General features: G+C 42.2%; 1 protein-coding gene across 2 annotated transcripts in view; it reads left to right on the top strand.

Moving 5' to 3' along the window:
• LOC144798032 (methylcrotonoyl-CoA carboxylase beta chain, mitochondrial-like) overlaps positions 1-27,068 on the top strand; it is a 438,830-nt gene that overhangs the window by 375,697 nt on the left and 36,065 nt on the right. For both annotated transcript variants that reach the window (XM_078668818.1, XM_078668816.1), the window contains exon 9: positions 18,542-18,664. In XM_078668818.1, coding sequence (XP_078524944.1) covers positions 18,542-18,664 — 123 coding nt within the window. The remainder of the gene's footprint in view (positions 1-18,541; positions 18,665-27,068) is intronic.

Below are 27,068 nucleotides of genomic sequence, written 5' to 3'. Positions count from 1 at the left end.
CACCCTCTTCGACATCTACATGGTCCCCCTTGCTACCATCATCTTAAATCACGGGCTCCACATCATCTTCCACGCCGATGACACCAATCTCATGCTCTCCTTCACCAATGAACCCAACACCACCAGGCACAACTTCCAACAAGGGATAAAAGCTGTTGCATCCTGCATGAAGAACAGCTGCCTGAAACTCAACTCAGGAAAAACAGAAGTTCTTATCCTCGGCTCCACCCCCTCAGCTTGGGACGATACCTGGTGGCCCTTTTCCTTGGAAACCTACCCACCCCGACAGACCATGCATGTAACCTATTCATCATACTGGACTCATCGCTCAGTATGAACCGCCAGATCAACACCGTCTCCTCAGCCTGTTTCAACACCCGCCCCAAACTCCGCAAAGCATTCAAATGGATCCCCCACAAATACAGAAAAACAGTCCTGCACGCCCTCATCACCAGCAAACGAGTCTACGGCAACCTCCTCTACGCCGGAATCAGCAAAAGAAATCCTCAGAAAACTCCAGACCGTCCAGAACACCGTAGCCAGACTAACCCTAGACGACCCCAGGCACAACCTCATCACCCAACACCTCCGCGATCTGCACTGGCTCCCTGTCGAAAGAAGGATCACTTTCAAGCTGCTCACACAAGCGTACAAGGCCCTCCACAACATTGGAACACAATACCTCAACATCAAGCTTTCCTTCTATGCCCCCAAGACAAACCTCCATTCAGCCAACCTCTCCCTGGCCACCATCCCACCCTTCTTCAGGAACAGAGTGGGTGGAAAGTCCATCTCCTACCTCGCAGCCAATCCCTGGAAAGCCCTCCCTCGCCACCTCCGGCAAACACTGCTCTAGATCAGAAAGGACCTTAAGACCTGGCTCTTCAGATGACCCCAACGGAACTGCATACCCCCCAGCCCCGACCCCCAGTGCCTTGAGACCCTAACGGGTGAGTAGTGCACTTTATAAACCCTATTTGATTGATTGACTCAAAATTCAGGACTTATTTCTGATCTCTGTACAACCAGGAGCTGGCGTGAGGATCGGAATTACGAGTTGTTTGAAAACTGTCACAGCCTCACAGTTTTCTCCTGATACATTTAGCAGGTCAAACCTGGCAACATTTGTCATGGGAAAATGTCTGGAATTTTTTTTAAACATACAGAATTCAATGTGCTAAATACCAATTCTGTATGTTATGCCTCATTTTCAAGTTGATAATGCAGAATAGGAGGTATTGACCACATACAATAACTCAACCAGGAATAATGGTATTTAGCAGGTGTGGTAAATACCTCAACCTTTTCTGCCCATACTTGTAAAGAGGGCTATAGTCCTTCTTTTTCTAATTGCTGGGAAAGTTCCTGTTTGTCACTCATGCAGCTCTCTTGTCCTCAGGAGAAGCTTCCTTCTAGGCAGCAGGTCTCTCTCTCTCTCTCGAATCCTTGAGTCCTTTTCTTCCAACAGAGTTGTCTGTCCTCTAAATGTTGTCTTCCCAGGTCCAGTATTATGGTGTGCACTCAAAAGTGACTGAAGAATGTCATACACCCTGTCCTGACTATTCTCTTGCACTGTTCCCACCTCCTTTTTAGCACCTTTTCTGTGTTTTATTGCGCAAAATTCCCAGACGCCATCAGTCGAAGATGGTTATCCCCTTTCCTCCATCTGGAGGGGCTCTGGTTCTCCCCTGTCACTCCTCTCGGATGTTCAAAAGCTAGATTTGAATCATGCTGTGTTTGGAGCCAGATAGTCTAGGATAGACCTGGGAATAAATTAAGTTGGAGCAGTTCCTGACAGTTTTATTTGGCATCACTAAGTCAAATACATTGTTACCAACTGTTCCTGTCCTGCTCCCAGATAGCCATTCTCTGATAAGTGGCCACTTGTTGATAACACCATTTGCTACTTGCAGCAGAGTCATTAACTCCCAGCTATAAATGTGTATTGTGCATCTGGAATAGGTCTAAGAGTAGGGTGACCACATTTTAAGTACCAAAACCCTGGCCTCCGATATACAAGTAGGACAAAATGCTGACACAGACATTGACAAACTGCAAATGATTACCTACGGACACAGAGGAAAGACTTTCCCGGCTCCCCTCACCAAACCTATATGGAAAACGAGACTTTCAGAGGTTGTGACTTTACTCCATTTTAAAAAGTTTACATTATTCAAGAAAAGAGAACGAGGATCTCAAGTTGTTGTATGCCACACATATCCTCTCACTGAGTCCACTTTACTTTACATTCTGGAACTCTTAGTCCTGTATTTATCGTGGCGTAGCAAGACTAGAAGTTACAGAAAGAAAATCCAAAATACACAACCAATATAAGCTTCACTTTTATTTCTACAAGGGGAGGAGAAGATGGGGAAAATAGGCAGGCCCCTTTTCCAATTTAGTATATAGAATTGTCCAACTTGGCAAACTCCCTCCCCCATGCTATGATGAGTCTTAACTTCATGCTGGTGAGCTGGGTCCTTGGCTGCTGTGCTACTTCAGTGCTGATTGTGCAGCACAGAAGGTTTTAATGAGGGGACAAAGGATGCAAGGCGGTACAAAAGGGGGTGGTGATGGACGGAGCATCTGAACCAATCAAACACTCACACCCAGTCAACAGATCTGGGTTTAATCCATCACTGTTCTTTAGCCCACTCTGCCACCCCAGTTCAGACATGGCCATATGCAAATCAGTCTGACCCTTCGCCTCATGGGAACAGTCCAGCCCGAACTGCCAAGCCATGCCTTCCCTGGACCGGAAATAAGCCTCCGAGGACCGGTTTCTGGCATTTCAGCCGTCTTCAGCCCGGCCCGCTTGAATCCAGTGGCAAAGCGAGCAAGGGACTCACGTCTGAGCATACCCTGCCAACTTATGGCGAACAAAGCGGTACAAAAGGGGGTGGTGATGGACGGAGCACCTGAACCAATCAAACACTCACACCCAGTCAACAGATCTGGGTTTAATCCATCACTGTTCTTTAGCCCACTCTGCCACCCCAGTTCAGACATGGCCATATGCAAATCAGTCTGACCCTGTGCCTCATGGGAACAGTCCAGCCCGAACTGCCAAGCCATGCCTTCCCTGGACCGGAAACAATCTCTGAGGACCGGTTTCTGGCATTTCAGCCGTCTTCAGCCCGGCCCGCTTGAATTCAGTGGCAAAGCGAGCAAGGGACTCACGTCTGAGCATACCCTGCCAACTTATGGCAAACAAAGCTGTACAAAAGGGGGTGGTGATGGACGGAGCATCTGAACCAATCAAACACTCACACCCAGTCAACAGATCTGGGTTTAATCCATCACTGTTCTTTAGCCCACTCTGCCACCCCAGGTCAGACATGGCCATATGCAAATCAGTCACCACCCCCTTTTGTACCGCACAAAGGATGCAAGGCAGTGCAGCTGGTGACACCTTATGGCTCTGAACATTTGCTATTGGTATGATGAGAGAGGAAGGAAATTTAAGCATCCAAATATTTTTTAATGAATGCACACTTTTACCCAACCCTCTCTCAAAAACCAAGACATGTTCTTAAATCATCAACAAGTGTTGTATGCTGTGACAGTCATTTAAAAACTGGGACTCTCTGGGATACACCTGGGATGTCTGCTCATCCTAGCGAGAGGCAAACTGGTTTCTCTTAGACAGCACAGAGTAAACTTTCCTAAAGTTAGTTTGCCTCTACTTCCTTTACTGCATTAAAAGTTTTTTTCAACTAAGTGAAAAATGGCCTCAAATAATTTCTCTAGCAATTTGCCAAGTCAAAATATTAAAGAAGTATTTCATTCCAATCTAGGCATATTCCTAGTAAATAGAGGTTTACTGAAGGTACACTACCTTGAAGGCTGCCTTTGGACAAGTGTTCACAGTTGGGCATTTTACTCCAAGTATGCAGTATGCCAAATGCCTAAATATAATATTGTTTGAAAATGGCCTTCTCTGAAGGGTCACCCCAAACTTTTAGTCTTCCTCCCCCTCTTTTTATGACCTACTTTTTGCTGGTTTTAGAACAGTGCGCTTTTTACCACTGCTAGCCTGTGCTAAAGTGCTTGAAATGGTAAAGATAAGTCCTCTTTACTGGTAAAGTTGGATTTAACATGGCTATTTTAGAAATGCTGCTTTTAGAAAGTGAACATTTCTCTGCCCTTACTGCTCTGTGTGCTCTTCAGCCTTTTTTCAATTCACATCAGGGCTGGGTGACAGCTACAGCTTGTGTATTCCCTCCAGACAGCCACAAACACAGGAAGGCTAGGTGTGCTGAGTACCCATCTACATACATCTGCATTCTGATTTCCCATTCTGGGCAGAAAGAAAGGAAGTAGCTAACATTTGCACTTTAATAGATAGTGGCCTGACCCCACACAAAGGACTGATTACACCAGTCATGGGTAGATTGGGATACTTGTGCCCTTCAAATACACTCTTTGAAGTCTCCCCCACTTCAAAGGCACATTTGGGTATAGGTTCTGGGTGTCTGACCCCACCAAATCAGACACTTCCGGATCTGCAACTGAACCTCTATCAGAATAACTGCTGTGCTGCTCATAGGACTCCTTACTGGACTGCTGACCTGAAAGGCCTACTTTTTTTCTTGTGCTGCCCTTCTGCCTGCTGCTCTCTGACTCTGCTGAAGGAGAGCTGAACTCTGCTTCTACATCCTAGTGTGTTCCAAGGGCTTGTTGGCTTGCCTCCTGAGACTCTGGTATATCAAGGTCTTGAGCCCCTGCTCCTGTGCCTGATTAACTGGAAGTGGATCCAGATACTTGCATCATGGAAATAGATGCATCTCCTGTCTACGTGTAGCAGAACCGGCACATCAAACCAATTGAGGGAGTAGAATCGGTGCATCGCTCTTGGAACCAGCCCTTCAACTTGATCGCTCCGACACATCAGAACCTCCCATCTCCACCTCTCAGTTTGGAGGGATCTACGCATCACCTTGACTACGTGGAGAAACCCGGTGCGGCTTGGATGCCGAACTGACACATTGCCACCACTGTGAAATTGGCATCTACACATCACTCTACTGCACCCCGCATCTCTCTGCTGCAACCAGGATAAGGTACTTAATACACAAGGGCCTGCATTGGTCCTGTAGTCAGCCTGCGCTCCATCTCAGACAGCCCGAACCTTTGATATTGCCATGGTCCAGCGTGACCTTAAGAGACCCGTAAAGCGTTATTTGCTTCTAAGCGCTAGAACTTGTTTTATTCTTCAAATCACATCTCAACCTGTGCATTTTAGATTTTTGTTGTTTTGGTCTTGTTTTATTTATAAAGTCAAACTTCATTTTTCTCACATGTTGTAGAGTCTTTTTGTGCTGTTTTCACTGTTACTGTATGATTTATTGCACACATATTTCACACATTACCTTCTAATTTAAGCCTGCCTGCTCTGTGCCAAGCTACCAGATGGTGAGCACAGGATAATTTAGGTTGTGTTGTGACTTACCCTGACTCGGATTGTGGTCTCTACTTGGACAGTGTGCATCGTCTGCCTACTAGAGACCCAGTTTCTACCAAATATATTACTTAGCACCCAGCATATATTAAAAGCACCCAGTAATGGTGTAGTAGGCCACCATACTTTTGTGGAGAGTCCGACTACCAAGAAAATAAAGTTCAGACAGAAGTGAAAAATCTGGGGGTGACCATGCAGAAAAGTCGCACACATGAAATGTTGCTTTTAAATGACTGAGATTAGGCCATCCCAATATTTTACTGAACCTTCTACCCTGCGAGAGGTATGTAGGAACGATCTAAAAAAGGAAGGCCTAAGGATGTTGGACTTGTCACGGCTGACTGCTGAAAATTGTGTAACCCACAGTACAAGATAATCCACTTTTTTTGAGTGTTTTTACAATTCAACCATATTTAACATTTGTACATAGAGGTTACAATAGATTTTTATTAACAAGATTCAGGTTGGGAATACTGCACAGAATCGTTAGTGTTCTCACAATTGGTCACGAACAATGGTTTTATGTCCCTGTGACAATTCCTCTAAACAATCTACCATCCATGTTGTCTTTTCTGCAGATTTTATTGTCGGATTAGGAAAGTGTGGATTATCCCTATTCTGAAATCTATGGGGATCAGACAGTGCCGCCCAGCGTTCATTGCCCTCCAGTCTTTGGATAACGTGCATGTGATATGGAGAGTTGCAATGTTTTTTTGAAAAGTGGTTAGTCTCAGGAAATCTATTGTTAATTAACTGATTTCCTTAGCATTCTCTTGTCATATTTTAAATGTGTCTTACGTGCTATGATGTTATCTTGCTTTTTTTGTCAAACCTCTTTTTATTGGCATTTCGTAATAAATCATAGTTTGATGTTGCAAGATGCTCAGCGCAGTGAGCTGCCACAATAACACAATAATGAAAGAACTGGGTGATTGGAAAAGGCAAGGCATATGTCCCCGTCAACTTCTTGCATGGTATTCCTAATAGATAAGTAAAGATTCTATCAATGGAAGACCTGGATCAAATTGCGTAGCTTAGTATTTTTAAAAGGACTCCAGCCCAATCCGCCTTTCTTATGTGACGGTATGCGTTTGCGTCCTCCCAACGGGAAGGAATGCAGCAAAAAGATCAAACCCCCTAACTAACCCTCAAGAACAAGAAACTAAAATAAAGAAAAAAGACCCCTCCAGCACCTGTCGGAAGTGTGGGGGAAGATCGTCTTAAGCTTGGCTGGATGTAGGTACCAGTCCATCAAGGTCTTGAGGTGGGCTTCTCGCAAGCCTATGGAATGGTTAAAAGACTTAATAGCAGACCACAGCTCCGTCCATTCCTTAACTGATATATCCCCGTTGAAGAATACCTTCCCACATGCTCATATATCGTGGTCTAGGGGATTGTGCTTTGGAAAGTAAGTGGTTGTACAGAAAAGCTATCACTCCCTTCACGGAGTCCGTGTTTAGGACGAAGGACTCGAACTTCGTGAGGGGACGTGTGTCAGCTTCGTCTATAAGGGGGCGAGGGCCCAATGTCGCAATTTATCTTGCTTTTCTATCCAACTTTTACATTTGATGGGCATTAATAATGAATTAAATCTGTATATATATATATATATATATATATATATATATTCACTGAAAAAACCATAGGTTATAGACCATATATAGTTAGGAATTAGCATTTACAAAACCTTGAAAATTCACTGAAAAAACCATAGGTTATAGACCATATATAGTTAGGAATTAGCATTTACAAAACCTTGAAAATTCACTGAAAAAACCATAGGTTAGAGACCATATATAGTTAGCTGGACATTTTATTGACATAAAACCAATGAAATTCCATATATAGTTAGTTGCACTAACTATATATCGCGCACCCGCAATCCACTGCTGATGATGTCACATATTACATCATTCATGACATGGTCAGTGACATCACTGATGACATCACTGATGACATCTCAAATGACATCACTGATGACATCACTGATGACATCTCAAATGACATCACTGATGACTACATCCAGTGACTGTATAAGTCTGTAAAGTTAAAATATGTCTTACATATTGAAGAATTAGTGGATGTATAAGTGTCTGGACGAAGGATTTAGTAGGTGCATGACTGAATGTATGAGTGAGTGATTAAATGTGTCTCACTGAGTGCATGGGTTAGTGACTAAACTGTCTTAATTTGTGCATCATTATGTCTGTTGTTCTGTAAACTGCTGCATGTGTTGATCAGTAGCTATATGAGTAACTATATGGGTTATTGATTGATTGCCCAAGTATTTGTATGGGAGACTGAGTGTGTGTGTGGCTAGCTGGGAGGTGTGTGACTCTGTGCAGATCAATCTGTACTTGTATCAATGATTGTATAAGAAACTAAGTATGTGTTAGTACATGTTTGAAAATGTAAGGTGCTCTATGTTTAACTGTATAGACAAGAAAATGGAAGTCTCATTGATTCTTTACAGGACTGACTAGGTGTGTAAGTAACTCCATGGATGAGTGGCAGACTGTGAGTGTCTGTATAGGTGTATGAGTGCATATGATAGTGTTGTAAAGATGAGTGATTGTATGTATGAATGATTGTATGGGTGAATGAGTGAAGGTGTGTGTAGACGTAGCAATCAGTGAGTGCGTATGTAGTAACTAGTATTGGTGTGTCAATGGTTTCAAAAATTATACTCTTTTTAACACTGGGTGAAACAGAGGTTATATTAAAATGTGAGGAGATGCATTGTATTGTCACATGAATGATATCATCAGTGATGTGGTCATTGATGTCAAATGAGATGTCATCAGTGATGTCATCAGTGATGTCATCAGTGATGTCATTTGAGATGTCATCAGTGATGTCATCAGTGATGTCACTGACCATGTCATGAATGATGTAATATGTGACATCATCAGCAGTGGATTGCGGGTGCGCGATATATAGTTAGTGCAACTAACTATATATGGAATTTCATTGGTTTTATGTCAATAAAATGTCCAGCTAACTATATATGGTCTCTAACCTATGGTTTTTTCAGTGAATTTTCAAGGTTTTGTAAATGCTAATTCCTAACTATATATGGTCTATAACCTATGGTTTTTTCAGTGAATTTTCAAGGTTTTGTAAATGCTAATTCCTAACTATATATGGTCTATAACCTATGGTTTTTTCAGTGAATTTCAATGGTTTTTTAATAGCAAATATCATAAGCTGTCGAATGTCAAGTACGTGGTAAGTAAAAACATTTTCGTGTTTATGCACACTGATCTGCTTTGAATGCTGCCCCCCACCCCTCATTTCTATTAGGAGTACTCTCTCTTTGCAGATAGTGAAGGGTAGTTAACGCAGCCCTTTGCCCCCTTTGTAATCCGTCGTGCCTGCTTCTCTCTCCATTTGATTGATTGTTCTCTTTGGTTCATTCTCTATTTACAAACAAGCACAGAGTCGCAATACTCTGTTTAGTCTTTGCAGATAGCGAAAAACCGTGTAAAAAAACAAAAGGAATCGAGCAAAATCAGTAGGCCACTAATGGGATCTCTTTTTGACCTCGCTAAAATAGAAACATTAGGAACAACCTGTTGAAAATAGCAATGCGTATGTACATAAGCGGCGTTCATTTGTGTTCACAGTACCCCTTGTTGATTGTTTGAATCGAGCATTGAATTGTTCGAAGTTGGTTCTCTTAAGGATCTTCTCTGCCTGCAAACGAGGAAGAATAGGAATATTCTCTCTCCCTTTGCAGATAGTGAAGGGTAGGTAACGCAAGCCTTTAACACGTCGTACCTATTTCATTCCTCATTGATTGATTGATTGTCCGAACATTGACTGTTTGGGGATTAGTTCTTTTTGGAGGTATTCCCTGTTTGCAAATAAACGTAGGAAAATCTTTGCAAGTAGTGAAAGGGTACGTAATGCGGACCTTTCTCCCCCGTTGTAATCTGTCATGCCTATCTACTCCCCACTGATTGATGCACCTGTTTCACCCGGACCATTTACTAGACATACGTCATCTGGCCCGACCAGAGAGCACCCCTAGTGAAAAGGACATATGCAATAATAACGAAGTGATCACTGTATCCTGTTAACAGAAACTTTAGCATGAAACAACCTGGAAAGAAAAGAATAGGAAAACGAAAATCAGTAGGCCACTGATGAACATGAACTTTTATTAAACAACGAACAAAGAAACGATAACATAACGTAATGATAAAACCTGTTAATGTCCTAGAAACAAGAAAACGTTAAAATATGCCATTGGTGAGAGACCAGAAAAACAGTAAGAGAAACCAAATCACCCCTCGCTGTCCCACCGCCTGCCACGCCAAAAAAATCGATAGACTAGGGAAAATGCAAGTCAGTAGAACATCCGCCCGCACTCTGGAAACTTCCAAGGTGGAGCAGGGTTCCGGCTACGCCCAGCCGGGAGCAGCCCATATAAGGCAGGTCCTGCTGCCACGCCTCGGCCAGGAGATCCTAACGTAGGGTGTAGCCGGAGGAGAGGCCGAGACCAGCGGGACCCGGCCAGGGGATTGCCTTTACAACGCTGAACAGTTGCAGGGGGGGGGGAATGTCTCCTCGACCCTCCCCTCTCTCTCCCAGTCCGGCCGCGGTGGCCCTTGAGAGTTGCAGGTAGTCCCGCCACATGCTCTTCCGGTCCGGCCACCAACGGTCGGGGGGCCGAGGCCGACGGGATCCGGCTGCAGCCGATAAACCAAGAAACCCGTTCATGGGGCCAGAGCCAGGGGCGTCCGGCCGACATCTACCGGAAGCCCGGCCCGAAGACGGACGGGACACTTCTTCTTTCTTGTATAATTGCTGCAACAACCCTGGGGGGGGATGTCTTGCACATGCCTCCGACCCCCCCCCCTCGTCCTCATCGCCTGGTCCGGCCATAACAAATATCAAGCGAGACGCCGTGGGGTGCACTGGGAGGGAGAGACGGTGCGAACAGGCCTCTCCCGCCTCCCCAGTGGAGGCTTCCCAGCTGCACCCTCAGCGCTCCAGGCGCCCGGAAAAGAGTTCTTCCACTGTGGCCATGCTGCAACGTCTCGCCCGGCAGGGTGGAGCCCGTCCGCTCATTTGACCCCGCGATCGCCAGTAGCTACCGAACTCTCAAAATGGCGGTCGACCTGGCAAGAGCGGGCCCAGCATAAAGAAATGGCCCGGTCACTGGTTGACTCCACCACCGTAGTCCTCCACGACCTTGAAGATTCTAGAGGAGCCGCGGGAGTCTCCGACCCCCGATGGGGAATGACTGCCATGATCACCCGTGGAGTGACGAAACTGTATTCGCGGGACGTCGGCGCCAGCCTCACTTTGAATTACTAGAATCCTGCAGACCTCACTTCCGGTAAAAGCACAGTGTGACCCGGTAGGAAAAATTGTTGCACCCCCTCCCCTTTTTGACTGATAGTTCAAACCACCGATCCTTTCCTTTGCCCTTTTAACGGAACTTTGGACTGCCTCCCCCTCTTTTACATTTTCTAGAGAAAACAAAACATTAACCACTACATTAGCATAGCAGTTGACACCAGAACTGTTTTCAAATTGAAAACCAACAACATCTTCAACAGAATCCTTTTTGTTTCTGCTGTGACCCTGCTACAGCACAGGCATTGTCCCCAGCAGTAATTCTGCAATGCCGGTAAGAATAGCTGTGGTGCCTACTGGACTCACTCACCCCCGCGGCGCCCCACGCCGTTATGTGCTGGGCGGCAACTTGCTAGACATCACTTTAGTGCCATCTAGATTTCAGCGCGTTCTGCTGCCTTGGAACTATTCGCACAACAGACCGCTACTGACAAGAATATTTCATTATTGGTGCTGTCAATTTCAATAAATCTATTTGATAATTCAAAAGAAATTGCCACGGTCTCTTCGTTGTTTAAATGTTTTTACTGTTTTTGTTTTGTTGTATATATTTATATGTTATTAAAGTTTTATATTCCTACTACTTTGTTGGAGTGCTATATATTTTTAATGTGAGACATAATTGTAAAAACTTTGATGTACAAAGAGTCATTCCTGGAATCTTCCGCTTCAGGCTCGATCCCCTCCCCAATCACAATACAGGATAGTTTTCAGATAGTAGGAACACGTGTGGTGTGACGGATCTCATCGGGTGTGGGCCTTGATCTACTATAACTCCTTTGAAGAGGGGTGATTCTTTACAGCTGAGGCCATAAACTACATCTGCAGGGCTAGCTGATAGCCTGGACAATCGGACACAGAGGAAGAGGAGTGTCAGAGGGTGCGGTAGTGAATAGGGCGAATGGGAGGTGTCGGGCGGGCACAGAGTGTGATTCTCAGGGAAGAGCAGCGCAGATGGGGGGAGGTTTATTGCCCATGCATAAGACAGAGAGCGGGGGTGACCAGTGCCTGGGGAAGATGCTTGCGAGGGTGAGGAGCCATGCTACGAATCGACAGCGTGCAGAGAGTGGGTCTGATCAAGACATCTAAAATGGCTGCCGTGCACGACAAAAGTGTGGCATTTCAAAAAAGGCAAGATGGCGCAGACAATGTTTTTCAACACTTCCTCATTTCCTTCGAATCGAACGTTAACAGACGTTGGGGCATATTACCAAAGTTAAGCGATATTTATCGCTAACGATGCTTACCAACGAATTTTTTACCGCTAAGCATCGTCAGAAATTATCAAAGATAAACCTTGCTATTATCAAGGTTTATCACAAATGCGATAATAAACGGCCGCAATGCATGAATATCGCTAAAAACTCTGCGATATTCATACATTACCGAGCTAATGCTCTTAGCCATGTTATCCACCTCCCATTGGATAACATGGCTAAGAACTGCTCAGGGCAGGTGTTACTTTTTGGAGATATTCGCGCTTAGCGCGAATATCTCCAAAAGTTGGTAATAGGAGATAGATATCTTGCATGTTGTAATGCAAGTTATTGTGGTATATGGAACTCATACCATAATCTCTCAGGAAAGCAGAAACTGATCCTTTTGGGACCGCCTAAAAAGGCCTAGGGGGTGAGGAGTACTCTACTTTGCCCCCTTTTCACGTTCCGAACTATTTTATTTTACTCTCTTCTGTAATTACACAAAATAGCACCGATAAGATGCATCGGAGACACACAGTGAGAGAAAGGAGGCCGGAGATGAAGAAGAGATGTCAAATACACATTGGAGATAATATAGTGGCAGAAGGGAAGTAAATATGAGTAAACTTACCATGTAACATAAAAATGTTGCACTCTATACTATAAGTCTCATTTTATACTACAATCACTTCGCTACAACCTCATAAATTAAAAATAAAAATGAATAATGTCTCAAACAATTTTTGATTTCTAAATATAAATTTATTCTTCAGAATTTTCTAAATTTGAAAGAACTGGTAACATGTCCTCATCAGCAATGTCCTCATGAAAAGTCTGCAATAATGATTCTTGTAACTCTATCGTCTCCAAACACTCGATAAATTCGCCATCAAGAGATTGATCAAAAAAATCATTCAAGTCATCTCCTCCTTCTGACAATATTTCATTATTGGTGCTGTCAATTTCAATCAATGTAGTGGAATCATTCAAGTCATCTCCTCGTGACAATATTTCATTATTGGTGCTCTCAATTTCAATCAATGTAGTGGAATCATTCAAGTCATCTCCTCCTTGTGACAATATTTCATTATTGGTGCTGTCCATTTCAATCAATCTAATGGAATCATACAAGTCATCTCCTCCTTGTGACAATATTTCATTATTGCTGCTCTCAATTTCAATCAACGTAGTGGAATCATTCAAGTCATCTCCTTGTGACAATATTTCATTCTTGGTGCTGTCCATTTCAATCAATCTAATGGAATCATACAAGTCATGTCCTCCTTGTGACAATGTTTCATTATTGGTGCTCTCAATTTCAATCAATGTAGTGGACAATTCAAAAGAAATTGCCACGGTCTCTTCATTGTGAGCCATTTTATTTTGAAATTGCTTGCTGTAAATTGCAGAAAAAAATAATCACTTTCATTTATCGTTTTAGTAATACATAATATAAAACTAACTTTATCAAGTATTTAGTATAACAGAAGGACTGCAAATAAATAACAGAAAACATTTTTCAAATTATCTTCAAGTGTACAACATAGTTCCCCTTACAAATTAACAACTCACCTTTTCAAAAGTAGGAAAAGTGTTAGTACTGTGTAAATCAAACACCAGAAATTCACCACCAAAAATTCCTCACAAATGTACCTCAGACAGTAGTATCACAAAATGGCTGTGGTTTCCTCTCATTTGACATATATACATAACCAATTAACTTTCATCACACACAAATACAAAACCAAAGTAACATTTTAATTGGTTCTAAATTTCAACACTTTCAAATGTGTTTTCCCCATGCAATTTTCCATAGGACATTTACATACGTCTACAGCCTGAATGGCTGAACGGAATTACACCAAACTTGGCAAAATGGTACATCAAACCTAAGAGGTCAGGAAGGATCTACTATGCCCCCTTATGGTCATTTCCCCCTTCGCTTTGGCCTCCTCTTGTCTCTCAATCCTACCGAGAGACAAGATGGCGGCCGCTACGGACTGTTTGGAATGTTGACAGACGCCGGAGAACCAATCAGCTTCGCAAAGCTCCGTAACGCGAAAAGTACGCGAAGCGGAGCGCTGTTACAGATATATATCTTTTTTTGAACGTTAATTTCTCAAAATCCACTGGAGCACATATATTGAGACCTAGCAAAGGCACATCGGGCTACCAGTCCCTAATATTTTACCAAGTTTCGTGCAAATCCATTCAGCCGTTCGATTATTATTATTATTTTTTTTTTTTGCCCCGCGGGGCCCTTTTAAAACCTCCACATCAAACCTAGGGGGTCAGCGAGGATCTACTATTCCCCCTTATGGTCATTTGCCCCTTCGCTTTCGCCTCCTCTTGTCTCTCGATCCTACCGAGAGACAAGATGGCGGCCGCTACGGACTATTTGGAATGTTGACAGACGCCGGAGAACCAATCAGCTTCGCTTCACAAAGCTCCGTTGCGCGAAAAGTCCGCGTCCTGGGCCGCTGCCCAGTCCGCTGTTACAGATATATATCTTTTTTTAAACGTTAATTTCTCAAAATCCACTGCAGCACATATATTGAGACCTACAAAAGGCACATCGGGCTACCAGTCCCTACAATTTTGCCAAGTTTCGTGCAAATCCATTCAGCCGTTCGGGCTAAAAGTGAGGCCAACCGCCCTATGGAAATTAACATGGGAAAAACGCGTTTTGGGACCCCCCTTTTTTCTCGGCCCCCCCTTGACGAACCCCCCCAAAATTTTCAGGGGCTGCTCAGAAACAAAATGTGCCATTTTCCTGAAAATTTCAGCCAATTCCGTCCACAAACGCCAAAGTTATTAGACATAGAATTTTCAAAAAACCCATAGAGAAAAAATCCTAACTATATATACCTACTGGCGACCGCCAGTAGGTAATATATATATATATATATATTTATGAGGAGAGCACTTGCTTCACGATTTGCAAAATAAAATACCACTGCTGACACGATTTTGGTGTGATGGCGATTTACTGAAATCTTGGATTTGACACTTGGGGAGAGAGGTCAGCGCCTGCTAAGTTTGCGTGAATAGCGACGGGACTGTTTTTTTTATATATATATATATATATATATATATATATATATATATATATATATATATATATATATATATATATATATATATATATATGATTTGTATTATAATTCTGTCTTCTTGGAACTCTTTTATGATTGTATTGTACAACAATCGAATAAAGCTGGTCTTTGACATTGACTTATATTTTTTTAAGTCAGTTGAGACACTTTGCACGCAATACTTCAACACATGGATGTGGCACTGCTGCTGCAATCCTGGATCGCATCAGGCACAATCCCATAGCAAAATCTTACATTTATGTACTTCTTACATATTCCTTCCCTCTCAATAGAAGAATCAAGCAGTGATACTCCATATTTCGCTCATATTTGCTCTTTTGTATTTCGAAGCTAGCTCGAACTATTTTTTACACTACATATCTCATAAATCATTTGTTTTAGAACTACACAAAAACTCGTGAAAAGCTATCCATTCAAATGTAGACTCGTCAATTGCACCACACCAGAATTGTATCCCAGGCTTTTTCTTTGGGCTGTAGTGGCTTGTTTCCATTTTAAAACTTTCCCATGCATCTGACGTATGAATCAGTCCATACTAGAAGCAGAAAAACATCAACATTTATAACATTCTTTTTTACCCTTATGTATTAGAATGGCCAGGAAGTCATTATTGTATATGCATTCACAATCTATATAGAGAGAGTACAAACAATACTATAAACTACAGTTTGTATATTGAGTGTGATACTCCTTGCCTCCCTCTTCTTATTGGAACTGAAAAGATTCTGGGAGGAAGGATTATGGTTGCCTACAGCTATGGACCACTAAAGATGCAATATCAATCTAAGGCTTAAATTAGAAAACCATGTGGGTTGGAATATTTTTGTTTGTTCTAAATGCTTAAATCTATTTGACACAAACCTGGACATTCACTAGAAAACCTCCCCTTTTTTGTGACCTGATTCTCACTGCATTCTGCACAAGTTTAACGTTTGTGGTCCTTTCGGCTGCCAATATTTCTTGGTGATCGCAATAGGAGAGTGAAAATATTAAAGCTACAATTGAAAAGGCAACCATAATGCTGTTCTTTGTAATATATATAACATGCCATACCATACAAATTTACATAATATTAAAACCCTTGAGTCTCGAAATTGCGTACATGTCCCTCCTATTAATTAAGCCACTGGATATAGGTTGGTCTTTAGACAGGATTTAAATTGGGTGAAGCTGTGAATCAATGAAAACGAATTAAAGAGTTTCATACTTGGGCTGCATAGTTTTCTAACCCATCTTTTGAAGTAGACAGTGCCTTCTTCGGGCAACTTTCTTCCTAATCTGAATTGTTAGGTAGGACAATACCAACAAATGTTAGCTGTTAGCATTGTTCAGTCCTAACACTATGTAAGAATCAGTGAATGAGGATTGTGGTATGGTATACAATCCTAGACTGGGCATGCAGCCAGTATAGGCGTGGAATGGGATGTGGGGTGGCTGGGTGTTATTAAACCTCTGTAACAACATGAAAGGTGCTCCCGTGTTTAAAGCATCTCCGTAGTTACTCTTGGAACAGACAGTGACTCTCTCAGTAATTGCTCGAGCTGTTCCATGCCCCAAAAAAAAAAATGGTGCAGCTTGCCTAAGGGCCGAATCTGATGGTAGCAACTTGATGATATGGTGTTCACTTAGTCTATCATGGAGTGTTGTGGATCAAACGTGAGGCCCAAACATTTTGTCTACATAGTTGCCTGGATTACTTATATTTTATTGAGAAAGATTTCAATCTTAGGTCAGGATTATGGACAATATGATCTGAGATACTAAATAATTTTTCATTCACTAAAGAAACTCACTATTAACCCTTAACCCTAAAAATCATATGGATGGTAATGATTTGTGGCAACATAAGGGCCCACTGTCGCCTGTATTTGAACATAAAGAATCTGAAAACTAAGCCGAACCATAAATGGAAACACCAATTCAGCTGGATACTAGGTAAATTTACACATGTATCATGATTCATATGGTTAAATGCATTTCATTAGCGTCAAAGATGTCAGTAACCTGATAAAGAGACAAATTCCTCTCCTTCATAAATATATTCAAAGCTGCTATCCAAGAATTTCATTTGTGAAATAAAGAATTGATGGCTATAAAATGCAGGTGGGTTGATGAAGGTGTGAAGGCCAGGACTTCTGTAGAGAGAGGTCTATTTACTGATATTGTTAGTCAGTGCTTCAAAATGCGATCATTACGATGACAGCAATACTAACATTAATGGCATAATTAAAAAAAAATACAATGACATATATATCATTACGTAATTGACGTGATCCAAATACATTTTAGAAAGCAATTATGGATTAAAATCTCATTGAGATTCGGTGAATCCCTATGCTCTTAATTTACCTCCTACTCCAAGCTTTGTAAGTAACATGAGAATTGACTACCTGGGTGTCATGAAAAACATAATCACCCGCATGACTAATGCAGAAATCAGTGCTGTACCCATTGTCTGTATGTGCTTCTGTAGCCATTACATTCAACCATTCCCTTGACAAAGTTACAGACATTCAATAAAGAATAAAGACTTATATTGGTGGCTGTCTTATCGGCAGCTGTGATGGTGTAGTGGTAGTGAAAGGGTATTGGTATTCGTGGTGCCAGAGTATTGATGATGGTTTGGTATGCTGGTTCCGCTCAACTACCAGCGTATTATAATTGATTACTTGCTATCACATCAGGATAGCCTGACGATGTGGTAAATGAAAATCAATTCGGAGAACATGTTAGGATCAGTCTGTCACTTGAGTCATGACAAAAGCATTAAAAATGTGTGCTGTGGTAAAAAAAACTATTTTTTTTCCGTATTCATGGCATATAAAAGATAGGGAATTACATGTGACAAAAAGTGTGATGGTGGAATGTACTTTTCAGATGTTAAATAGTCCCTTGTATGTTGCAGTAATGCTAGTGTAGCCACGGTGCAGATGGCAGAATGATGCACCAGACAGTGAATAGCATAACAATGAGACCAACATATTCATCTAGGCTGATAAAACATATGATTGACATTGTCTCAAGCAAATGGTTGAAAGAGGTTGATGCAAACAAGCCAAAGGTTTAAATGCCTGAATTGAAGGCCACCCTATGTATATTGGAAGCAATAGGTCTTGCAGATTGCTGGACTGCCATACCAGCGCTATTAAAGGGATAAGAGGCAATAGTTCCTGTTTCACGTCCTGGATAGAGATCTGGCTACCTCAGAATGGTTCCTGATTGGTCCAGTACTGGTAGTTATTGCCCGTAAGAAAGCATTCAGTTTGGTTGTCCATATCTGAACATTTGAATCCAGGTTCTAATACCTGCTGCTATATCAGGGATTCTCAATAAATTATGAGAATATTTAGCTAAGCTTAGAAAAGACGCTAAAAATGTTTTTGTTATTGTCATTTCAGGCCGAAGAACAAAGTAACAGATTAAAGGCGCAGGCCTCCATGATGGCAGCTGTTGCCTGTGCTTCTGTACCAAAGATAACGCTGGTTATTGGTGGTTGCTTTGGAGGCGAAAGCTACGCTATGGTAAGGTTTGCATGCCATTATCTGCCAGTAAATATGCATGAATTACTACATGCACCATGTGTCGGATGTTCTCTGAAACAGAATGTATGTGAACTACCTTTATTTAAATTTAAATGAACGGGTTCTTTCTGTAATGCACGATACAAATTATATGACGTTGGATTAAAATTGATATTTTTTAAAATTCCCCCACAGTGGATGCACTGAAATCTATTGCTCAGTGCATCTCATTGTGTAGAAGAGTGATTTACCGCAGGTACACAAAAAGCCAAAGGTTATACAATAAAGTAGGAGGCACAATAAAACACAAAAATGCCAGAGACACATGAAAGACACCAGTGAGGAGGGGTCAATAGCATCAAAGAACAGTTAACTCAAGAAGGACCGCGACTGTATGCATCCGAAGTTGGAAGCAAATGTAAACATATAACGTAGATGTCCCTACTCCTCCTGTGGTGGCTCAGAGAGGATTCACATTAAAGCGTTCTTCTTGAAATATATGTTGAGATGATCATGTTTTTGACTTTGTGACTAGAGGCATGATTGTAGGTATCAACGTTTAATCCAACCAGGCCTTGTACATTGTTCGCTCAATGTCTTCAGCAGTTGGAAGTAAATAATGAGTGTCTGGTTAGAAAAGATTATTTTGGACTAGTTATAGTCAGTGGTTGGAAAGGACAGTTGTACGATTTGTATGGAACATCGTATGGAGCAGAACTAACCTTACCCTAATTTAGATGATATTGAGTTCCAGAATGTTGGAACGCCTGAACCACGTCACCAGAAAGATTTTCTTAAAGTCCGTTGTATGCTGAAGCACTGGATATCCAGGTGGAGTTATATGTAGTGGCACGTGCCTCCAGACTAAACAAGATAGTTTGCGAAGTGTTTGAGAGTTGGTGGTGGATGTATGAATGGATAGATGGGTGGGTGGAGGGGTGAGTTAGGCAAGAGAAGCATCCTGCATCATTGAGCGAGCCGTTCAGCGGGGTACAAACATGGATGATGAGATAATGGCATTGAATACCAGTTAGCAAATGTGTGTTGAGCTTTAAATGTTATTGAGTTTAGGCTTTTATCATGCACAGCTACTGCTAGGGGAATTTGAGTTGGGATGAAAGTTTGCATTTTGGGTGGCTAGTCAACAATGTAAGTCCATAGTCCACTACTGATAATGAATCTGTTTCAGGTTATGTTTACCAGGAGATTAACTTCACATTGTGCTCCATGCTCTGTATTTTTGGTGTAATATGAGATGCAAATTGCTGTAAACTAGAAATACTAAGTGAAATTATGTTGTGCTTGTTTGTTACTTCAAAGCATAGTTGCTTTTTCGATGCATGTTGGTGATCTCTTACCAACGTATTTCTGTTCCGTGCTTCTAGGTGTCATATAGATGCTGGTAGCCACAGAGAACGCATTGAGCCGTTAGGTATACCACATGGCAGCAGCATGAGGAGGTCCTGTATTTTTCCATTTTACAAGCCAGATGTGGTTATGAAGCAATGATGATGTTTCATTCAGTACTTGGGTGTACATTTCTTTTAGGTAAAACTCTCAAGAAAACTGGGATAATAGGTAACCACTATGGATCTTTGTCTGGTAGGTGCAAGGGGAACTGTTTTTTAATTAACTTGAGGGGTGTCGATGCGTCGTTTACTCTTTGGCTATCTGACTGTGATTGTGTTAATCAGAAATGAGAGAACAGTAATACGATAGTAATTGGTATGTCCTTAAGGGTTTGTGGGAAGTTTTCCCAGGTAGATGGTCCTACTTCTTTGCTGATTAGGATTTCCCTTTCTTGCAGGGCTGCATTGATTAATCAATAAGAGGAAACATTGTTATGCCTGTGTGTTATTTAGTAACCAGGGTCCAGGTGTTTCCTCATTGTAGCCATGATGTGCGATGCATTAGAGATACAATATCTGCTCTGTAGACAAGGACATTTGAAATGCCCCTTGTTCTGCTATGATTAAGCCAGAATAATACTGCTAATGTATTTGACCACGAGGACAGGTGCCCTAGCAATGCAGAGTGCATCAGAAATTTATTTTACCACTTACAATACCAGAAATTCCATCAGCTGTATTATCAACAGTAATATCAACGTCACTAATGCCATTACCACAATTGTTTTAGACGCTGTCATCAGTACCACACAGTGCAAGTGCTGCCACCACACGCAATACCAATAATACCACCAATACCACTAATACCACCACCATCAGCAATTTCTCACTATCACTACCAATACCACCCCCAGTACCACATTAGTATCACCAATAATATCACCAATACAACCACAAATAACACCACCAGTACCACCAATAACAATTCAAAAACCGCTACAAATGTTTCAACCAATACCACACCACCAGCAGTTCTACCACCACCTCTACCAAGAATTGGCCAAGCCATTAGGTCTGGCTTTAAACTATTGCTGGATAGAAATATTATTTCAGTCTGCTTTCGTCTGCATGCATTGCCACATTTAAACCAGACCTACTGGCTCCCCCAATAGTTGTTTTTTGTGCTTTCAGGCGAATAGGCACATTATTCTCTGAAGAATGTGGTCTCAAGCAGCTGCTCAAAGGTCCCAAAGCTGGCCACACTCTCGACTTTTGACCCAATTTAGAGTTCGTTTTGTGGAAATAATACTTTGCTTGTGGCAGATTTAGTACCTCTGCCACGATTATGGTGGAAAGTAGTCTGCCCCAACAGCTTAGCAAGGATATATCCCATTGGCTAACCAGCGACAATGTCAATTTTCTCTGTCAGAATTACAGTAAGTGAGCAAATCTCCTAGGTGTTCCTCTTATAGGGCTTTCGTTTGTTACTTTCCTCTGCTCTTTTTCCATATCTGAGATTTTGGGATGTTACTATATCAATGTTGTGTCTTCACACGAGGACATTTTTCTGTGATGTTGTCACTACTTATCAGTCAAAGCTGTTGTAAATCCGTTATAGATAGGATGGCAGAATTCCAACTGATTGTAACTCCATTGTGGCTTTTCCATTTCTGTTGTCCTTTATCGAGCCTTTTGTTTCCTCTACCAGTATCGAAATAACAAACTTAACACAGTTTACCCGCAGTGTACACTCCCAATTGTGGTTACATCACTTGCTAATTACAACACATTTGATCTGTTTGAGACATCACTCATCCATGCAAAAAGCAGCAGCCTATGTTACACTGTTTAGGCTGCCAAAGAATGAACACAAGGCACCTCACAGTATCTGTGTATCCATTTAAACAAGTGTCAGCAAGATGGCTCCATGAGTTAAACGGCTTCCGCAAACAACTGCAGTGCATTATTTAGCATAGTGCCATGGTCAGATCTTACTTTCATCGGTCCACTATTGTGAGACCTTTTATTTTCACTGTTAAGAGACAACAGTACATAGGAAACTGACTGTAACGTATAATAAATCAAAATGTTTTGCAGAAAACTCCATCTCAACTGCCAGCACCAATATCTGTCTCTTCTGGTTTTGTAGAGGGCGCGATTGCACAAAAAGCGCGCCCTGGCGCTTAGTTAGACTGACAGTGAGCAGTATTGAATAGAGAGTGGATGCTACGACAGATGTTCAAAAGTCAAGTTTTAATTTTGTTTCTGAAATCTAAATGCTAAGATATGCTCCGCAGACGAGGTGGGAAGGAATTTTAGTGTTTTTCTGTTAGGAAAAAAAGGAGCGTCAGTCGCTTTGAACTATTATTAGAGAGGCCTGTTGGATCAGGTTTTGTGAAAGAGAGCTTGGTAAAGAGATCTTTTCCTAATGGGAAGAGTTCTGAGATGAGATGAAACAGATTGATGACTGGGAAGCTTACGAAAGGGCAAGTTGCTGTAGCGTTTTGAACAACCTGGAGCTGTGATGTCAAGAAACTGCAAAGCGTCCAACACGCAGCGGCCAGGCTCGTCCTTAAACTCCCAAGAAGGTCCTCGGCCTCTGCAGCCCTTAACACTCTTCACTGGCTACCCCTCCACAAGAGAGTTCTTTTCAAACTCCTTGTCACGGTCTTCAAAGCCACTAGGAACACCGGCCCTTCTTACCTGGCCAAGCGCTTTCGGCGCTATATCCCATCGCGCTGCTTGAGGTCATCAGAAGCTAATCTGGTTACTGTCCCTAGAATAAAGCTAAAAACTAAAGGTGGAAAAACCTTTTCATTCCTGGCGTCCAAGGCATGGAACGGTCTCCCCTACAACCTTAGGCACGCCCCCACAGAAATCCTTTTCAGGAAACTCCTGAAGACTTGGATTTTCCTTCAGCCTGATCCAGCAGTTCTCGCAGCCATCTGATCTATGCCTCCCTATGCTGGTTCTTCTGTTTGCCCAGCGCCAAGATGCTCCTTCCGGAGCGATAGTCGCGCTATATAAATCCTAATAAATATCAAATATCAAAGTAAGAGCTACCTTCAGTGCAATACGGACAAAACTGAGATTCTATTGGTTGCAAACGCCAGAAGTATTTGGACCAACTTTAGCTGCTGACCACAGGACATTCTTCCTCTTCATCCCCCAGTGACCAGTAGCAAAGAATCTGGGACTAAATTAGATGATAAGCTATCTATGGACACCCATATTGGGTCAGTACCTGGGACCTGTTTTGGTTTGCTGTGATCTCTTGGACCTCTTACCAGCTGATGATCGTAGAACAGTAGCCCATGCTTTGATAACATCTAGGCTGGACCACTCAAACTACCTTTATATTGGTGTGCCGATTATAAGAGCAGGAAACTGCAGATAGTCCAAAACACAGCAAAGCGGCTTATTTTGGGCCTATCTAGGTGAAATATAGTTTTGTCTCAGTTTAGGGACTGCATCGGTTACCCATCAAGAAGAGACTTTTGTTTAAAAAAATATATATATATTTATTTTTTTATTTTGAGAGTTTTATATAGCGCTGGCTAGACCCGGAGGTTTCGGGGCGCTTTACATAAGGTTCCACAGAAATTACATCAGTTACATGTTACATCAGCTACGAGAATTCTTTTTTTCTTTTTTTCAAGAGAGTAGAAGACGAAATAAATGGAGCTTAGAAGGGTAAGGGGGTATAGATAAATATATGCGACACATTAAAGAGCGAGAAGGGGAGACAAATAGAGCGGATAGGGGGAGAGGAGGAGTGAGAAGGGAGAGGAGATGTAGACCGTAGGAGAGACGAAGGGAAAATCTGCCCAATGACCGACTGGGTAGGTGACGGCCGAGGAGGGAATCCACAGCCAGTCTCCCCTTTAGCTCTCAAGTTTCCAATGTCTTTGGTACTTTCCAGTTTGAGGCGTATTGTTGTGTCATATGAATAGTTATAGCATGGGATGTGAAATTAATTGATCAGTGCTGGTAATGACTTCATGTAGATGTTGAAAAGCTTATGCAAGATAAGAGCCCTGAGGGATCACTGCTTTTGTGCAGTACAGTTTGGATGAGACAGAGGGGGGAAGGGTTTATGCACGGCATTAGTTCTGCTTTAAAGGTTGGATGTATTCAGTTGAGCGCAGTCCCTCTATGCTGTCTTCACAGAGTCTTTGTATTAGAGTATCATGCTCAACTGTGTCAAAGGCAGATGAGAGGTCCAAGAGAAGTAGTGCAGCAACCCCGTCCAGTCAACTATGCTCTTACGGTCATCCCAGATGGCAATGAGGGAAGATTCTGTGCCTCTTCCTGGACGGAATACTGTTTGGAAGTCTGAAGGTATTGAATTATCCTCCATGAACATGGGCGAACGCTGCTCTTTCTAACATGTTTGCCCAGGAAGGATCCATTTGTAATTGGTCAAAAGATGTCGGCATTAAACGGGTTCAGATTTGTTTTCTTTAGTAAATGGACGTTATGTGTGATATTTTTAGATCTTCTGGAAACATTCCCATAGTTAAGGAATTGTTGATGATTCTTCTTACTGGTGTGGCACCAGAGGCCGTTAGAAGAAGTTTCTTGCTGGAGTTTCAAGTGGTATGGATTTTCTGTCTACAAAGCGATGCAGTGAGTGCAAGAGTGTAAGCATATTTCTTTTAAGTTTCTTTCATCGTTTTTATTTAGCTTACATCCACATCTGCCTATGCTACTGCAGATCGAAACATTATATATATATATATATATATATCTATATGTATGTGTATGTATGTATACATATAAACAGGTTAAGGAAATTGACACTATGGAATACAAACTTCAAGGTGACTCTTATATAGAGTGCATGAAAATCTTTATCGAAGGGCACAGCCTTCTTTACCTCTCATCTCTTGAAGTTACGAATAGAGATTAGTTTGTCTGGAAATATTCAGTGATTGAGTTGACTGTGATAAAGTTCGCTAATAATAGGTGGTATCTCTTTAAAATAAGTAGATAGCCTGAAGACCTTAAGGACGCAAAGGGGCTCCAAAAGGATAAACCCCCTAATTATGCTGGAGGCCAGTCAATCTCTTCAAAGTAAGGACCTCTATTTTTCTGCTTGAACATGAAGTGGACTACATTTCCCACCAAAAGCCCAACATAGGCCCTCAGACCACCGACGTACGCCCGTTGACCAGGACACTTTTCTTCACTCATATGAAGCAGATGTCTTCAATAAGCTGCACCGTTCCCACCAGCTGCTTCCTGCAGACTTCCACATGCAAGGTCCAATCTCTGCACACTACAGAAAGAGAAGAATAAGACAATAAAGGCTAAAATGAATGGACAAAAGACAATTTTTGTAAGGTAAAATGAGCTTATATTTGAATTGGGAATGACTAATTCACTACTTAATATTTTATGCTGAAATTATTTTATCAGCCAGGCTAGCCTGACTCCATGTGGCTGGGTCCAAACTGGAGTGGCATAGTGAACATAAGAACGATGGATTTAACTCAGGTCTCTTGACTGAGATGAATGTTTGATTCACTCAGCATTTCATCCATCACTTTTTGCCCTAAGCGGGATGGGTATGCTTATTATTATTATTATTATTTTTAATTTTATTAAGCGCACAGCTACCCAGAGGTTTCCCGGCGCTGACCAGCAAGGTGTGATAATTGCAACAATTACTGGTTGAATAGCCATGTCTTCAAGTTCCCGCGGAACTTCAGATAGTTGGGCTCAATCCGAAGATAGAGCGGAAGAGAATTCCACAGGGATGGACCCAAGAAGAAGAATGAGCGGCCACCCATTCTTGCTCTCTTGATCCTAGGAATCAGAAGCTTGGATTGGGAGGATGATCTGAGAGTGCGGGAAGGAACATACGAGGTAATAAAAGATTTAAGGCATTGTGGGGCATTCCCCGCAATAATTCTGTGTATAAAACACAGAGCCTTAAACTTAACCCGACTCTCAATACGGAGCCAGTGAAGACTACGTAGAAAGGGGGAGATGGAAGACCTGCTCGGGAGTTTGCCAAGGAGGCGGGCTGCCATGTTTTGAACAGTCTGAAGTTTCCGGACAATCTCCTTGCCGGCACCCAGAAAGAGAACATTCCCATAGTCCAGGCGGGAGGTGATAAGTGCCTGGACTACGGTTTTCTGGGTGTCAGGAGGGAGCATCCAGATAATTTTCTTTAACCACTTGAGAATGACCGTACAGGTGGCACAGACTTTAACAGCTTGATCCCTCATTGATAATTGGTCATCAAAAATTATGCCCAAATTCCGAGCAGTTCTGGAGGGCAAGGGGAGAGTGCCCATTTGGTCAGGCCAATGAGAGGGCCCCCATAAATCACGATTAGTACCAAACAGGAGAAGCTCAGTTTTCCCTCCATTCAGTTTTAATTTGTTCTCATACATCCAAGCAGAGATTTTACTAAGCCCGAGACGTAAGGAGGAAGGGAGGGATGTGTGACTGGTGGATAATGAAAAGATTAGCTGAGTATCATCAGCATACGAGTAAATAGCGAGCCCCGCTTGCTCCGCAATCGTAGCCAAAGGTCTTACGTACAGATTGAAGAGAAGGGGGCTCAAGATGGAACCCTGCGGAACCCCGTATGCTGATGTATGAGTTTTGGATGCTGATGAGGCTGAAAAAACTTGAAACGACCGATTACTCAGGAAACTAGTAAGCCATTCTAAGGCAAGATGGGAAATGCCAATAGATCTGAGGATGTTAATAAGGATAGAGTGGGAAACCGTATCAAATGCGGCACTTAAATCCAGCAGGATAAGTGCCACGGTTTCCCCTCTATCTACCAGATGCCTAATAGTTTCCGACACTCCCAATAATGTAGATTCGGTGGAGAAGCCTGAACGAAAACCCGACTGAGAAGGGTGTAGGATAGTATGGACTTCGATATAATTGGTAAGTTGTTGATTAATGTACTTCTCCAAGATTTTTGAGAAAACTGACAAAAAGGAGATGGGACGGAAGTTAGCCAGATTATTCGGGTCAGCATTGGCTTTTTTTAACAGTGGTACAACCATCGCATGTTTCCATGATTGGGG

This window comes from Lissotriton helveticus, chromosome 1_2, assembly GCF_964261635.1.
Source record: "Lissotriton helveticus chromosome 1_2, aLisHel1.1, whole genome shotgun sequence".
In the NCBI taxonomy this organism is placed as follows: domain Eukaryota; kingdom Metazoa; phylum Chordata; class Amphibia; order Caudata; family Salamandridae; genus Lissotriton; species Lissotriton helveticus.
This window is presented reverse-complemented; position numbering and strand designations above follow the sequence as displayed.